Genomic DNA, 18,358 nt, shown 5'->3' with positions numbered 1-18,358 from the left:
GTGGGCTTCAATTTCAGCCAGACGAGCAGGGGCACCGCCGCCCCTTGCCTCTGCTCCTTCCTTTTTCCCTATTATCTGTTCGGACAGGAGAGGCAGGCCAACAGGTTCGATCTGGTCAGTTCGACTGCTGCGACGCGAATGTCACCACTTCAAAATCTAAAACTTAACACAGTATAATAAAAATCATTTGCAGTATACCACATTGGCACAACATACGAGACACACTTACCGAGGCACACACCTTTAAGAAACTATGCTCAGAATTGTCAAAGATTCATACCATCTTCGAGGTAGAGGAAAGTTGCATACGAGAATAATGTCAAAATACTTTAAACTGATACATATATATATATATATATATATATATATATATATATATATATGTGTGTGTGTGTGTGTGTGTGTGTGTGTATGTTTTTAATTCAAGGACGTAGTTTTGCGTATTCTTGTCAATTTTAAATTACGTCATTTACTTTGCCGTCGCGCTTTAATGTGCATAGGTTTCAACTTTCTGTAATTTACTTAACTCGATGTGTGGTTTCACACATCGAGCTCTGTTTTATGTCATTTACTTTGTCGCTACACTATAATGTGCAGAGACTCCTGCTTACGCAATTTACTTAGCCCGATCTATGGTTTCGTACATCGGGCTTCGCTTACGCAATTTGTTTAGCTCGATGAGTGGTTTCACAAATTGGCCCTTGCTTTATGTCATTTACTTTGCCGTCACACTGTAATGTGTACACGCTTATGTTTTACTATATATGTATTCTATATCCATATATAATTTTATAAAGTATGCAGTTTTGCGTACTCCTGCCTGCTTTAGATTATGCTAGTATATTTTTAAGGATGCAAATTTGCGCATCCTCGTCGAAACTTGATTTTTGATAGATTTAACCTGCGAGATTTCAAGCTCGTATTCTCTGATGTCTAGGAAGCAAAACAAGTGTTTTGCATTTGCATATTCGCAACTGAGTTTTCTCTTCGAACCAAGATAATAAAAAGGCCGCGACTATGTAGCCTTCGGTGGTATATACACCAGGTCCTTTTCTGTATCCGGAATAACTCGGATATTTCCCAGCCTAAGGTGCAGGATATTGAAATTTCCAAATGATGTCTGGGTTTCTTTCTGAGAAACCAATATCTTTTTCATCATAGTGGTACTATTATATATACATGATACTGTAACGACCCCAACTGTTACCCCCTTGAAAATGCATTTTTTTTTTAGAGTTGCGAAAATCTTTTCAGAGACCTGTGGTTCTTACAATTCCAATTTCAGCTAGATAACCACACACCACAAACAAACTTACATTTATCATCCATAACCAAACTCTTTATTAATGAATCAATAAGAGTCTCGTACTCCAGTCAAGAGTGAGGTAACAACTGCAGAAAATAAAAAGAATTAAAAGAAACAAAAAGTAGAGTCACTCTATCCATAAGTAAAGCAGTCTGAAGCAAGTGTGACCCTCGTATACTCTCAGAAATTAGTTGACTTCACTGATCACCTGCGGCTGCAAAAAACCATAAAAGTAGGGTGTCAGAATCTGAAGAATCCTACGTACAGGTCTCTCTAGTGAATCAAATAAGAATAAAGTACATAATTAAGATTCATGTAATATTTTAGAGAGATACAATTATAACCAATTTATAAGACAATTAACCATTCATGCAAAAAATAAATAAACATTAAGCATGAGAGAACATTAATTACGCAACATGGATCACAATTTAAGCAATAAAGACATTTAACATGCATTAGTGAACAATACCATGCATTCATCAACATATAACAACTAAGGGAACAAGTAAACATGCATAATCTAATGCATAGCAGGAATATGCATGATTTATGTGCAATGCATGAACTCTTTATTATCTTTCATTTAAGTTTTCTTTTTTCCATATGCATGCCCTATTAAATGCATATAATTTAAGTTTCTCTTTTTAATTACCGTTGTCCGTGTATACACCAAACGGGTAAAAATCCTCGAGGTTAAGTAGGGTTCTCAGGATAACTTAGCACACAATTTGTTTTTTATTACTGGGTTTCAAACTTAGCTCTCGACCGATATCAAGAATAAACACCATCCATCAGAACATTGAAAAACAATATCCAATGTCGGGGACACCATGAAAATCAACATCCACTGTTGCCACTTTCTTGATATACCAAAACAACAACAGCTGTGTCAAACATACCACCCCTAGGCAAAGTGACAGACTCTCCTTAAAACCGTGGCCAGGAGAAGAACCTCAATATCGGGTTCAAGAGCAACAACAACACACACAAAGTTTTTGTATCCTTACGGTTTCTTCAAACCACAACATCTAAGATTCTCACACTAAAGAAGAGACATCTAGGAAACATAAATTACAATGTTCTTTACTTTCTTTTATCTTGTTATTAATTAATCTCTTTTACATTTGCAAATCAACATGTAGAATTAATAACATAAGCTTGCAAATGAGCATGTCAGGCTCTTCACGGGACCACAGCCCATGGCTGTAACAGGAAAAAAATTGTTTGATTCGGGCCGGATCCGGACCCGACCCGGATCACCGCCTCTCGCTGTCTTTTAAAGACAGCGAGGCAGGCGGGAGGAGGGTTACGAAACCCCCCCTCATCGCCTCTCGCTCTCTGTTCTCTCTCTCTTACCCTCTCGTCCCCAACTCTCTCCCTCACCGACCCTCTTGTCTCCCTCGGTGTCTCCGACTCTCTCTCTCTCTCTCTCGCTCATCCACCGACGCTAGCAGCTCTCGACAGCCCGCCGCCACCGGCATCATCAACCCTCTTCCTGTCGGCGAGTTCCCTCCGGCGACCACCAGGTACGCCTTGCTCTCCCTTTTCTCTTTCGTTTCGCCGCCTCTCCTCCCTCGTTCTCCTCTTCTCCCTGTCATCGACAGGGGGCAAAGCCCTTCCCGTCGGTTGTTTACGACGGGAAAGGGCCGTGCGACAGGGGTTTTAACCCCAGCTGCCGCCTGTGAGGAGGGTTTCGGCAGGGGGTATTGGGCCCCCTGCCTGCCCTTTTTGTTGTTTCAGCAGGGGCCATTGGCCCCTGCCTTTGTGCATTTTCAGCAGGGGCCATCGGCCCCTGCCTTTGTGCTTTTCCAGCAGGGGCCATCGACCCCTGCCTTTCTGCATTTTTAGCAGGGGCCATCGGCCCCTGCCTTTGTGCTTTTCCAGCAGGGGCCATCGGCCCCTGCCTTTGTGCATTTTCAGCAGGGGCCATCGGCCCCTGCCTTTGTGCTTTTCCAGCAGGGGCCATCGGCCCCTGCCTTTGTACATTTTCAGTAGGGGCCATCGGCCCCTGCTTTTGTTGTTTCAGCAGGGGCCATCGGCCCCTGCCTTTGTGCATTTTCAGCAGGGGCCATCGGCCCCTGTCCTTGTACTTTTCCAGCAGGGGCCATCGGCCCCTGCCTTTGTACTTTACCAGCAGGGGCCGATGGTCCTTTGCTTTTCTTTCTCTTTTGTTTTGAGATTTCCAACAGGGGCCGAAGGCCCCTGTCTCTTTAAAAATAATCTGTGGGGGCCGATGGCCCCTGCACCTGTTCTTTAGCAGGAAGGGTCATTTGGCCCAGCTCTATCTATCGGAGAAGTCGAGTCTTCTCCTTGCTTTTGCTTTTGTTTGGGTTGCATGTTAATATCGCATAATTGCAGCTACGACGAATCCCACTCGCGCTCCGCGACTCGAGCCGTCAATCGTGTACATCCGCAGACGCCAGCGAGCTCGTAACTCTCCAAGGTAGGGGAATATTGCACGGAAGACTTGGATAATTGAATTAAGTTCAATTAAACTAAAAGGAATTATTAAATGAATATATTTATACAAATATATATATTTATACGGGTTTGCACTTCACTCAAGGATGCGGTTCCGAAATCCTTGCCCTTTACCTTCTATCAGGTTACTTGTCGTCACGCATCGCGTCGAGGTTTAGCGTTGCACTTCTGCTTACCGCCTTTACCTTACGTCGCACTCTGCGCCCAAGCTTTTGCTTTTGCATAATGTTGGCAAAGGTACTGCTGTTTCAAAAGATAAAGTAAAGTTGATAAACTTTATATCTTGGTGAAACACCCCTGTTGAGGCTTCCATTGAGGAGCTATACCCCCTTCATACTAGAGTACTTGTAGTCGTGCACGACACGTCTAGTACTGCCATGATCGGATGAGACGGTCGTGCGACCTCGAACAGTGCTAAACGCAAAATGCTGTAATCACATAAATGGCCTCACATTCGCCTTCACAGGCAAGATGCTCGAGTGGTTTAAAGACCACAACATAGAATGGGTCGTTAGTTAAGCAACCCCTAACGTACCTATTCGCTTCTTTGTGTCTGTCAAGGGAGAGGACAGAGCGATACAAACTCCAATGGGCAGGTTGTTAACAACCACCCTACGGGCAACGATCCAGCCTCCTCAGTCATTAGAGTTAGGGGAAAGGGGCCACATTAGTTAGCTCAACACTTCTGCAGAAGTTGGATGCGTCCGTGGCACAACCTCCTTCGGGGAATCCTCTCTTGGCTAAAGCCATCCCTTTGGAGCTAACTCAACTAGCTATTCGGGTTATTGAAAATACATAGAATAATAGACGTCCGAACTAGTCTCAGTTGGTTCTACGTTTTGCTTGCGCGTACCCGTAGGTTCGTAATTATCGAAACATAATGTAACGCCCCAAAATTTCGACTTGTGATTTCGAAAACTTTATCGAAAAACCTTTCAAAGATTTAAAGTTTTAACTTTTAAAAATGACAGCGGAAGACATTTAGAAAGGAACACAAGTCAACAATTCTGGGTACGTTAGCTGAAAAACCATCATTCACATGTACAACAACTTAAAGGAATTTAAGAAATAAGGCAATCGATTAAAATATGCAGTTTATTACAAAATGAGCATTTTATTCCAAAGTTCAATAAATCTAAGAAAACTCCAAAAAGTCCCAGAGCCAAGCCGCCAGCAGAAAGAAGATGAATCTTGATCCACGTTGCACCACGCCATCGGCCGCCAGTGAAGTCCTACTCCTCACCTGCCCATGAAATGGGTCAGTTTCATAACAAACCAGTAGGTGCACGAACAGATAGGTAGAATAAAAATAAAACAGGACATTCATGAGATAAGCAGTTATGATATTTAAGCAATTAAAGCAGTTATAGTCTATTCTAACAAATGTAATAAGTGCAAAGAGTGGTTAGTTGAAGCAGTGTAAGTCTCAGTCATCTACATCTATTCATGAATATATTCTTTAAGTTCTGATATTAACTGGCCTGTGGGTACGCACAGACGCGAAACGTAGAAACAGCCGAGACCGATCCGGGGGTTTATTATGTCAGGTGTTTTCATTAACCCGGATGGCTGACTGAGTCCGCTCCTAAGGGGACGGTCAGTGACCAAGAGAGTAAATCCCCAAAGGCATTCGTGGCCCATGGATGCATCCAACTTCTGCAGAAGTGCCTTGGAGTTACCACCTAGGATAATTTATGGTAATCCCAATTTCCCTAACTGCGATGACTGGGGAAAACCGAGTCTTTTGCCCGTGGGGTGGTTGTTAACAACCTGTCCATCGGAGTCTTTGTACCATCCATCCTCTCCCTTGATGAACCGTGAAGATCGGATGGGTACGACGGGGGTTTCTTAACCGCCGCCCCATCCTACATGCTCTGGTCCATTAGACCCACTCGAGCATCTTGCCTGTGAAGGCGAATGATCACCTTTTTATGTGATCTCAGCATTTTGCTAATTGCACTCATCGAGGTTGCCACAACCTCATCATCCCACCATCGTAACCCACATGGGACGTACTTGTCCAAAAGTACGATCGTACCTTCCTAGAGGTACAACTACGATGAGAGGGCAACATAATGGTTTATGATTCTTTTGGTTCCTACATGACATGTTTTGCTTTTCTGAGTAATTGGCCTGTGGAGGCCGATATTACCACATCAAAATCAGTAAAGTATAGATTTCACACTTCAATACCCTCAATGATCTTACATAAAATTCATACCGTACCTGCCTTAAGGTTCGGTTATAATAGCAATTGCAGTGGTTTTGAGTCTCTTCACAAAGTCTATCTTAAGTATGCAGTTTCAAAGGAATAAGCATGCATAATAGACAATTATGAGTTAAGTAATCGTACACGTAAACAGGCATGCCAAGTAAACTACTTGATTCTTTCTAGAATGAGTCTACCCAAAGAATTTACATTATGCAATTTCAAAAGAATCACAAAGAGTAAAACATTGATCAACCAATACTTCTTCAGATACGCAAATATGCAAAAATAATTATTCTATCTCAGAAGTCTTATTTTATTTTGTTCATACACACTATTCGTGCGACTTTCCTCTACCTCGGGATGTCGTGCAGCTGCGTGCGTCTACGCGTGTAGATGATACGAGGCTCGGGCCGCGGATCCAGAGCGGGGGTCCGATGCGAGGTCTGCAACAGTGTTATGTTAATTATAATGCGGAGAAAAAGAAAAACAAGCCTGCCTATAGGAAAAAGAGAGGCAGCAGGGGTGTGCCCCTGCTGGCCGAAAACCGAAAAACGACAAGGGGCGAGCCCTTGCCTGCAGACAGCCGCGGGGTGACAGGGCTGAGCCCTCTGTCAAAAACAAATAGCGTGGCGGCAGGGGGGCAACCCCTGCCGACAGCCACCAAGTGGCAGGGGCTGAGCCCCTGCCGACAGCAATGAGATGGCTGGGGGCCAGCCCCTGTCGAAAGCACAAGACGGCAGGGGCCAACCCCTGTCGACAGCAAGAAGTGGCAGGGGCTGAGCCCCTGCCGACAACACTGGACGGCAGGGGGGCCAGTCCCTGCCAAATGCCACAAGGTGGCAGCAAAGAAAAGGGGGGTGTCGCAGGGGCCTCAGGTCCCCTGCCGGCACTCTGGCGAATCCCAGCGAGAGAAGGGGACGACAGGGGCCGCGTAGGCCACCTGTCGGGGCCCCGGTGGCACAGAGAGGCGGTGGGAGGCCGTGGCAGTGGCTATGAGCCGCCTGTCGGCCTCCCGGCGAGGTGACAGGGAGGGGGGTGAGGAAGAGAAGAGGGAGGAGAAGAGAAGAGAAGAGAAGAGAAGAGGGAGGATGGCATACCTGGGAGCGGTGGCCGGCGTCGGCGACGCGCGCAGCAGGGAGGAGACCGGCGTGAGGGGGAGGAAGCTCGAGAGGGGAGGCGTGCCTCCCCTCGCCCTCCAGCAATGCTCATAAAGAGCTCGGGGGGGGGGGGGGGGGGGGCGATGAAAGGGGAAACCTCGGTGGGTTTCCCCAATCAACCCGAAAACGAAGGGGGAGAAGAGGGGAGGGGTGCGGCGCTCGGGATCTTGCATCGGGTTACTTAAAACCCTAAAATAAAAAGGGGCCCGGGTCCGGACCTGACCCGGCCCGGGTCCAAACAATTTTTTTTTTTTTTTTTTTTAAAATGGGGTTTTACACATAAGGTCTGTTCACACTGGTCGTTGAGTCGTGAGATTCGCTTGCACTACTGACTCACTTGCACTACTGATTCACATGCACTACCGATTCGCTTGCACTACTGACTCGCTTGCACTACTGATTCACATGCACTACTGATTCGCTTGCACTACTAACTCGCTTGCACTACTGATTCACATGTACTACTGATTCGCTTGCACTACTGACTCACTTGCACTACTTATTCGCTTGCACTATTTACGCGCTTGCACTATTTTACCTCGTGCATTGCTTACTTGTTTGACTGCATATTCGCTTTAAACTGCGTCATCTGCTGAATTAAATGTACATAATTCAGTTTCCTGCAGTCTCTCTTGTGCACCTACTAGTTTTTCGCGAAACTAACCCATTCTATGAGTACATGTGATGATTAGGTATACCACAGACGATGGCGCGATGACAAGATGACTCTAAGACGTTCTTCTTACTGCTCTTAGCTCGCGTCCTGATGTTTGGGTGTTTTATAACGGATTTTCCTTGGGATATCCGAATTTTGTACTATTTGGAGAACTTCTTAGATGAAAATGGCTTTTCCAAGTGTTTACAAGTAGCATGGGTTGTGCGTTTTGGTTTTTTTAGCTAGCGCGCCCAAAGTTGCCAGCTTGCCTTTCTGAAATTAATAAAAGAATAGTCTTCCGCTGATTTCATAAACCATCTCTGAGATAAAGAGATCTCTTTTTAGTCTCTTGTCTGTTCTTCTGAAAGGTTTGCAAGTTAGAAATTTTGGGGCGTTACAATGGCAACATAAAACAGTGAAATAAAATAACAATATCACATTTGATTTTTTTGCAATGCATCAAAATAACTAAAACAGAGAGCAACCTGTTCTCGAGGCTCACCCAGCCCCTAATGATCCAATTGACCATCAATGCATTCACAAGCAAAAATCATCAATCACATGCCAATATGCATTCCTTCCACATGCTTTCCAATGCACACTCAGCAAGCAACTTTTGAGATGTATATGAAGCAATAAATTCATACGCATATGCATGGGTGCACACATATCCAAGTTAAACGTATACCTCCATTCAATCCACACACATTTATGACTAATGCCTGCGTTAATTCACATGTTGATGTTGCATGCAAGCTTTAATGAAATATACACTTTAATTAAGCATGTGAATATGTCGAGTAATGGCGCATGTGCCAAACCCATCAAATTAATGTATGCACATGCATAAGATGCAGTCTTGAAATAATGCTTTGATTCAACGCAGTACATCTAATACCGGAAAGTAAAGCATCTTATTCTTTCCATGCAAAAGGCTGAATATATTACAGACAGCAAATATGGAAAATTATAGGTATAACTGCAAGTTCCTAGGCTAGTGCAACTTTCTCTTATGCTCTCAATTGGGCGCACTGTCATACATGGAACCTGTATGCATGCTTAAACTGTATTTAAAATACACCCTTACAACACAAAAGAATTTTTTTTTGAGAACATAGGACCCAGCCAACTTGATCGGCTGGGTCTGGCACACAGCCAAACCCACCCAGCCGACCGAGCAGACACCCAGCCGAGTCGGCTGGGGCTGACTGCCCCACCACGGCTCAGCACACACAAATAATTTTAAACTAATTTTTTTTTTGATACAGATGGAATCTACCAGCACTTGGCAAGTGCTGAAAGATTCCACAGGGACTGGGTATTGCCCAGCCAAGCCCAACTCGGCTGGGCTGCCAGTTGGCTCGGACTGTCAGGCCAGCTCAACTGGGTTCGGCTGGTCTGACAGCCAGCCCAACCAAACGTAGGTTATAAAAAAAAAATTCTTTCATTGCCAGCACCTATCTGGCTGAGCCAAAACCCCAGCCCAGCCGACCCAGTCGGCTGGGGCTGACGGCATCCGGCTTAGCTGACTGTGGTCGGCTGAGGCCCAACACAGCAAACAGTGGATTTTTTTTTTGTTTAAATGTATATATGAATTTTCTTAATGACAGCACACCAACATAGACATAGAAATAAACTGTCATGACCTCGGGCATGCTTAATGCACTAAGAACAAAGCCCCAATATGCATGTACATGAAATTTTTGCATAAAACACACATGGATAGATCAAGTATACATCAGATTCTATAAGTTACACAAACTGGTTATGCAATAAATATCATTTGTTATCATAAACAAACATGCAACCACGTTTTAGCTTGTTATTTCCAGATTCACATGCACTAATAATCCCTAACATGGGTTTTTCATAAAAATCGGCAATACTAGCATGCACATACATAAGAAACTCTATTTTTCATGGGTCAAAAATTCTGTTTTAATGTAAAAACACATCTACACGTGGGTTATTCCACAATAACATACAAGAAAATGAAAATACGTGGATTCCATCCATGGATCTTTAGAGTAAATGTCCGGATTTACTCTCCCACATGGTTTTACACTAAAATACTTCATGGAAATCGAATCCATGTTCTTTATCCTTACTTCAAAAGAAAGACCTGTACCTTGAAATAAACTATGAAAATAATGGTGAAGGAAGCTTGGGGCTGGAGAAGAATGGCTTCTTCTTCTTCCTCCTTCCTTTCCTCTCTCCTCTCTCTTTCCTCTCTCTTTTTATCTTTCCCTCTTTCCTTCATTTCTTCCTCTTTCTCTCTTTCCTTTCTTTACTTAAAAGATGAGAGAGAGGGGTTGACAGCACACTCTCTCTCTTGAGAGAGTTTCCAGAAATTTTGGAAACTCCCTCTCTAATGTAGTTTGCAATTTTTTTTTTTAAATTTTACCAAATGTTGACTTTCCCCTTTTCTTTTATGAATTTTAACCTTCCTAAACTCTTTTAGGTAAGCATAGGGACTCTTTTAGAGAGTCCCACTCAGCCCACCAATTAAATTTTGGAATTGATATTAATTATTAATTATTAATTAATTAAAATTATTTATAAGTTTCCAAAAATAACCAAATTAACCCTAGAGGCTTTTTTAACTATAATTAACCCCAAAATAAAACTTTAAATTGAATTTAAAGCTAAGAAAGACATGGGGCATGGATTTGGATCCGGATCCAAGATCCAAACCCATACCCAAAATGAAAATGGATCAAGACTTGGATCAAGCCCAGATTTAAGTAGGACCTACATAGGATCCAAACCCATGAAAATTCGGATAGTAGGCCTTGGATCCAGTCCGATCCAATCCCGGATCCATTTCAACAAACCGCTCCTTTTTCAGAAAACGCAATTTTTGGGTCAACCATAGCCCGAATCGAGGAAAATAAAGTACCATTGCACTCAAAATTCTGAGACGCATCCAATGACATATAACACACATATGAAATTTCGAATTTCGTGCGAAATTAACCCGAATTTCGCTTGAATTTAAAGGTAAAAAATAAAACTCTCTACCATGTTTTGATTGGCTCGCTTCGACCTTGTCGATGGGACCTGGGTCAATCCCGGACTCAAAGGTATCAGTCTAAAAATCGAGGCTCAAACGATTTTTCCCCTGACTTAGACAAATTTTTGAAAATCTCAAGAAATGTTTAAGTACAAAAAATACGTGATCTTACATGTTAGTACTACGATGATTGGACTGGAGGTTTATGGTAACCTCGTAGTGTGACAATATACCATGATTAAAAGAAAATCACATAAATGAAAATGATTGCCTTCACAGGCAAGATGCTCGATTTGGTTTAATAGAGCAAAGCATTTAGAATGGGTCGTCAGCTAAAATAAGACCCGACATACCCCGTCTGTTTGGTTCCTTCAAAAGAGAGGATGAGATGGTACAAAAACTTCAATGGATAAGTTGTTAACAACTATGCTTCTCGAGTAGTAATGACTCGATGTCTCTGGTCATCGGAGTTAGGGGACTAGACTACCAAATATTATCCTAGGTGGTAGATGCCATTGGCTTTTGCAGAAGTTCGGATGCAACCCTTGCCATTTATACCTCTTGGGAGTTATCTCTTGGTCATTTGTCCGTCCCCTTGGGAGCAGATTCTGCTAGTTGTTCGAGGTATCAAAATACATAGAATAACAAATCTCAAGACAATCTCAGTTGTTCCTACATTTATCCTGTACGTACCCTTAGATCAATAATTATCGAGACAAGATTATCATGCTCATTTTACTTATTTTGAAACTGCACATCGTGAAAGGAATAACACATATATTAGTCTTGTTCTGATTTTTGATATCTATGCACTTACCAGACTTTCATAAGTCTGACCTGTTTTATGGGATATAGGTGATGATTAGGTTGATACGACAGGCATTGACACGATACATGATGATATCAAGAACACACTCTCTCTCTGTTGTTTCGCGTCTAAGCACGTTTTGTAATTTTGGATAAGAGTTTCTTTTGAAATACCTCATTTTGTGTAAACTTTAAATCTATGTGGTTTCAATGATTGTATGGAGATACAAATCCATTGTGTAAAGGAAGGTTCACCTATAAAGCGCCCAAGGTCCGTTGACTTGTTCTTTCAAACACTGTTTTTTGCTGAACTACCATTTTATCCTCGAAAAAGGATTAATTGTAAAACTTCAAATTTTCTTAAAAAGTTCACAAGTTCAGGATTTTGGGGCGTTACAATTCCTTTAGCTGATGTCCCTTTAAAAAGTTCTTTAATGAATCCTAGGTGTCGAGTTTGCTCTAATACCATGTTTCCCTAGGTAATGATGGTAGATCAACTCTGCTGAACCTTGCTTTGAGAGAGAGAGAGGACTGGCCCTCTTCTTTTCATTAAGTAAAATATATACATCCTTTTACTAAAAAGTGGGCCAAGGACAAATTTCCCTCACAATAAAGCATATAGGCATTCAAGTCACAAGCAACCATGCCAAAGACAAAACTGCCCTTGCACACTATATCCTTCCCAAACAGCTGTATCATGTAAAATGACTCATTTCACAATATGCACTTAACATGAATAGATATGTGGATTTTAACTGTTCTAATAACATTTTCATTTTCTCTGATTTAATAAAATATACAGATGTATAGGGGAGCCACTATTCTTGGCAAAGTGTTTCTATCTTGACACCCATGCTGGCATGCAGTAGTACATTGGAAATAGGTTTTTTTGGTAAAATGACTTAATTCATAATGATTCATCTTCTATGATGGTGCCCTGCTCCACTTTATTTCACGTCTGAATAATTTTGCTTTTTCACACCACCAGAAACTGGTAGCCTTCTTATCTGTAATGTGGAATATCGTTTGCTTGCCATGTAGAATGCTGAAGTTGTTTACCTTTATCATTTAGTTTTCACATTTTTTCCTAAGCTCGTTTGGATTGTATGTAATGTTCCCGTTTTTACAGATCATGTTTGTTGGCTAGCTACAGTATATTTTCTGGTCGTAATACTGTTTTGAAAATGCTCCTTAGGCATATGTTGATTCAGTTCTTGATTTGGCTTCACATTTCATCACACGCTTGCGCCGTTATGCTAGCTTCTGCCGCACTTTAGGCCATGCTGTTAGTGGTTCTGCTGGTGCTAGTGGCACACGGATGACGATGACAAGTCCAACTAATAATTCAACATCTTCCTCGACCAGTCAAGGTTAGTATGCTTCTTTTCTAGGAGAATGCACATGTTTCAGGTAGCATAAGTATCATTTATTCTCTTTTCTTTGTTCAGAACTTCTTTGAGAATATCATGAATACTGTTTTGCTAGTGGATCCGTTTTGAGAAAAAGAACAAATTACTGGATTTAGTTTGCATGGCCTGTCCAACCAAGAAAGTTCATTCAAATTTCTAGGATGAATAACTTCTCTATTTTGCATGCAGCACCATGGTGAGCCAAACTATTCTTTCACCTTTTACTAAAGAATACCGTGTGCTTGCCACTTAGATATTCCCAAAAAAATTCTCTATTTTGCAAAAATGAAAGCTAGATTTTTCAAGTTTGGAGTGTTACTGACCGACCATCACTTATTGATACAGCTAATTGGTAGGCAGGGATGTAAACAGTTCAGTTTCTGGTCGGATGTGGCCAATACCAAATCCGACTAATCGGATGCTGGCTTAATGGATTAAAGTCAGATTCAGATGGCGAAAGGTTCATGCATATCCTGTTTTTTACATGCAATGGGTACAGATTATCCATCAAGTCCGGATATCTGTCTGATTTGATAGCAAAAAATCAAAACCATATTCCCATCTCATTATATCCAACTATAAACGGATATCATTTTGGCTTACTGAATCCGACTAATGGAGTTAGATTTTGTTGGATGTTGGATAAAATCTGATCCTTTGACATCCCTACTGGTAGGAGAGTCTAGGTAACATGGGTTACACTAAAAAGCACCACATACCAACATACTTCTATTTGAAAGCCTTGATTAACACAGGCTGGGCAGGTGTTCCTAGTATCTGAAAGATGAGTGAAAGTAAGGTCCATCATCTATTCTCATTTCACATGTTTAGTTATTATCAAGGTTTTAAGTATCATATCGTTTCCCGCATCGGTCGGGTCCAAAATTAGGATATGTATTGTATCGTAAAAAAACATAAAATTTTAGTAAATTTTTTCTATTAATTCCAGAAAAATCAGAAAAAATTATCAAAGATTCTAAAAAAAATCACAACACATAAAACAATGATGAATTCCACAAAATACAATCATAAAATTACATATGAAGCATTTATGTCTCTATGAGCGGCATAAGACATCATAAGAAATTTTTTTAAAAATAATACATAAAACAATAACCAAGTTTTTAAAAATATACTATCAATCATCATCATCATTATCATTATCTTCTTATCCTCCTCCTCCTTTGACATTTACATCATCTCCAATGTACGTGGGCTCTTCATTATCTACGTCCTAAGCTCCTTTCACATTTATCCACTGAATGTCCTCTTCATTTAAGATGTTTGCTTCTTGAATCCATGCATCCAATACATGAAAAAATTAAAATTAGTTGAGTTTTGTATGATATGTTTTGGGCGTACCAGACAAAACAATTGACTTTAAAAATATAGTTCTTTTAGGGCAATAGACAAAAAATTATTAAGGTCCTTGACTTTCTATCTATTCACTCATCTGCCATGATGCTATACCTAGTTTCTCTTCATGATTGCCTCATCTTATCACAATATGCCTTCACTTCATTCACATTAGTATCTAACTTTTTTTTCTCTCAAAACATGATATGAAGGCATTTTATATCCATGCCCGATACTTGTTATGACATTTGCTATGGCCTGAAAATGAAACGAATTTGCTGTGTTGAAAGAAATGCAGATATCGTAGAACCATCTCCCAACCGCAATATTCGCCTGCTCGACTAAATATTGAGGAGTCATAGCAGTGCGAATGTCAGATTGCACCCCAGGGGCGGTCCTAAGATGAAAAAAGCTCCTAATAGAGCCTTTAGCTCTATCTCCTCTCGAAAAACTCCCTCCTACTCCTCTTTCACCTCTTCTTTTTGTGCCTGCGACACTACTACTAGCACCAATGTTGTGAAAAACGTTGAGGCATAGCAAAGCTCTCCACCAAAAACTGAGGCGAGACATAAAGCGTAAGCCTGAAAAGTTTATTGATGAAGCAACAACCAATAAGAAATAGAAAATCTCAAATAAAAAATGTTTTATTGAATTATATAATATATATGTAATATATATCTATCCAAACACATAATATATATGTATATAACTGAAAGACAAAAACTGAAAAACAAATTATATAACTGAGTAGAAACAAATTATAAATGAATTATATAATATATGTATGTAATATACACTTGTCCAAACACAATATATATATATATATATATATATATATATATATATATATATATATATATATATACATATATGAAACTGAAAATGGAAAAAAGAAAAAAAGGTGCAAACTGAAAATGGTTTTCCAGAATAATCACCCACTCTTGGCTGCTAAGACCCAACCAACATTCTTCCCTTCTTCCATAAGTACTTTATGAAGTAGAATCCATTTAGACAAGGGACAACAAAGAAAAAAGAAGTGAATCAAACCAAAGTAGTACATACAAAAACAAACTGGGAAACCATTGCAATTGTAAATTACTCTATCATTTTCAGACGGTTACTCTATCATCTGAAGCAAATATAGATAGTTAGATGCTGCATACATTGCCAAGAATTGTGACTCAAAGAGAACCAAATGTATGCTGTGTAAGACCCAAGTTTTTTTTTTTTAAATGTATCCGATCCAACCCAGATCCGGTTCCCAGTCCACGCCTGGCGTGGGCTATTTAAACCCCCACAAGGGGGGTTTCTCTTCACGAAAAGAGGAAACTCCCCTCTCCTGTCTCTCTCCTCCTCGACCCTCCCGTGTCTCACTCTCTCCCCCTCGTTCGCTGAAGCCCCTTCACAGGGAGCAGTCGACCCCCGCACCCAAGTACGTCGCCTCCTCCCCACCCACCCCCTTTCCTTCTTCTCCTCCCGTCTCTCTGATTAAACCAGCAGAGGAGGGGCACCACCCCTCCCTGCTCCCTCTTTCTCCCTCTTTTAGCAGGCAGGGGCGACGCCCCTCCCTGCTCCCTCTTCTTCCCTCTGTTAGCAGGCAGAGGAGGGGCGACGCCCCTCCTTCCTCCTCTCCCGTCTCCCTGTTTAAAATGAGGCAGAGGAGGGGCGCTGCCCCTCCTGCCCTATACTTCTTTGTCTCTGTAATGAAAATGATTCAATCCAATAAACATGCAAGAACACAATTCAATCAAGTAGAATACTTAATTGAACAATCAAACCACCCACACAAGGGTCAAATAACTTTGTTATTACATTGGGATACTCTTAAAAGAGTTAAGAATACAAGGCCACAAGAGGCCTATAATACATATGGAGACAAATGGGTGCAACTCCATATGGCTATTGGGGCTGCACCCAACTGTCACATTTATTAGAAATACTAGAGTTGCGGAGCGGGAAGCGAGGCACTTCCAAAATTTTAGGAAGCGGGAAGCAAAGGACGACTTAAAACCGAACTAGGAATCTTCTCGAAAGCGAGAAGAGAAGTGAATCAAAAGCGAGGGGGAAGCGAAAAAAAGGAAAAAAGAAAGAAAAACAAGAAAAAAAAGTTGGGGCAGCCAACTTCCCAAATGTTTTTGGTGCTTCCTAGCACGTTTTGGAAGCACTGCGTTTCGTGCTCCATGACGATAAGAAAAAGATTGAGACAAAGAAAATGATAGCACCTTTGTCACGATGTTTAAACACCACAAGAAATGCTTCCAAGATCCAGAGAAACCAAATGGCTTTAATACCATGTAATGAAGTAAGCGAAATTACAAATAACAAAGTGTAGAACACTTACAAGTCCAATAATGGACAAAAACAAAGAGTGAAAACAAACACTTTAAGTGCACATACAAATCCACAAAGGGATAATGCCAAAAGGTAAACAAAAAGTAAATATTATTGAGAACATAAGAGAAAGGAATGAATACAAATGGAGGAACACCCCTATTTATATACAAGAAAAGAGAGAGAAGGTCCTTGGGAGCTCCCCACTCTGAGAGTCGTTGGGGCGCTCCCAACGACTCTGAGAGTGGGTCCCCAAGGCTCAACAAGAAGAAAACAAAAAAATTAAAAATAAGAAAGATAAAAAAGAGGAAAAAAGTTGTTTCTAATAAACAACTCTAAGTATAAGTAAAAAGACCAAAATGCCCCTATCGGGTAATACAAAGGAAATACAGATTTTTGTATATAAATATGTATACACACACACACACACACACACACACATATATATATATATATATTGTGTGTGTGTGTGCGCGCACGTGTAAGACTCGTGAAAAAAGAATGTTTTGGATCCAGGTTTGATTCGACTGGATCCAGGTCCGCACAACCCCCCACCCCCCCCTATTTAAACCCCCCACAGTTTTTTTTTAAATGTAATATCACATATTTTCGCACTTAGTCGTTTTGAGATTTTTTGAAAATTTGGCTATGGGAGAAAAATCGTTTGAATCTTGATAGTAGACTGATGTTTTTGAGTCTGGGCTTGACCCAAGTCTCATCGACAAGGTCGAGACGAACCAATCGAAGCATGAGAAAGAGTTTTATTTTTGACCTTTAAATTAGAGCGAAATTTGGGTTATTTTTGGGCAAAATTTAGAATTCTATATTCATGTTATATATCGTTGGATGCGTCTCGGAATGCCAAGCGCAACAATATGTTACCTTTTCGAATTCGAGTTCTGGTTAGACCAAAAATCACATTTTTTCGAAAAAGGAGCTGTTTGTCGATTCAGATCCAGATTTGGATCGGACTGGATCCAATGGATTTAATCTGAATTAATATGGATCTGAAATCTATCCAAGACCCATATTAATCTAGGTTTGGTCCAGTCCAAAACCCATTTGGATTTTTGGAGATGGATTTGTATCTTGGATCTGAATCCAGATTCAAATTCATGCTCAACGATTTTCTAGCTTTAAATTCATTAAAAACCTTTAAATTGAGGTTATTTAATGTTAAGAAGTCTCCTAAGTTAATTTGGCTATTTTTGGAAACTTTTAGATAATTATTAATGATTTAATACTAAATAATTATTAATTATTTAATTCTAAATAAATAATTAAATAATTTCATTCAATTCCGAATTTTAATTATTTGGATGACTAGGACTTCTTAAAAGAGTCCTTGTACATGCCTAAGAAGACTAAAATAGGTTTTAGAAAGACTTTTAAAAAAATTGGAAACTTTGAAAAAAAGTCAAATATGAGAGTTTTGAAAATTTTGGAAAGGAAGAGAGAGAGTCCTCAAAGGAGGAAACTCTCCTTAGATGGGTTGGAGAATGGGGGGGGGGCGGTCGCATCCCTCTCACTCTATTTAAAAAAAAAAGAAGGGAAAGAAAGAAAAGAGAAAAGGGAAAAAGAGAAAAGAGGAGAGAGATGATCAGTGGATCTCTAGCCATCCGGATTTT

The 18,358-nt window shown here is 40.8% G+C and overlaps 1 protein-coding gene and 1 non-coding gene across 4 annotated transcripts in view; both read left to right on the top strand.

Moving 5' to 3' along the window:
- SFR6 (sensitive to freezing 6) overlaps positions 1–18,358 on the top strand; it is a 230,608-nt gene that overhangs the window by 149,413 nt on the left and 62,837 nt on the right. For all 3 annotated transcript variants that reach the window (XM_089981594.1, XM_089981595.1, XM_089981596.1), the window contains one exon: positions 12,830–13,004. In XM_089981594.1, the coding sequence (XP_089837720.1) occupies positions 12,830–13,004 (175 nt within the window). The remainder of the gene's footprint in view (positions 1–12,829; positions 13,005–18,358) is intronic.
- LOC149822508 (U5 spliceosomal RNA) lies at positions 13,218–13,331 on the top strand. Its single transcript, XR_016426274.1, has one exon. It is a non-coding gene; the product is annotated as a U5 spliceosomal RNA (small nuclear RNA).

This window comes from Nuphar pumila, chromosome 11 (genome assembly GCF_984573655.1).
Source record: "Nuphar pumila chromosome 11, dmNupPumi1.hap1.1, whole genome shotgun sequence".
Lineage (NCBI taxonomy): Eukaryota > Viridiplantae > Streptophyta > Magnoliopsida > Nymphaeales > Nymphaeaceae > Nuphar > Nuphar pumila.
Note: the sequence above shows the minus strand (reverse complement) of the source record. Positions and strands in the feature narration are given on the sequence as shown.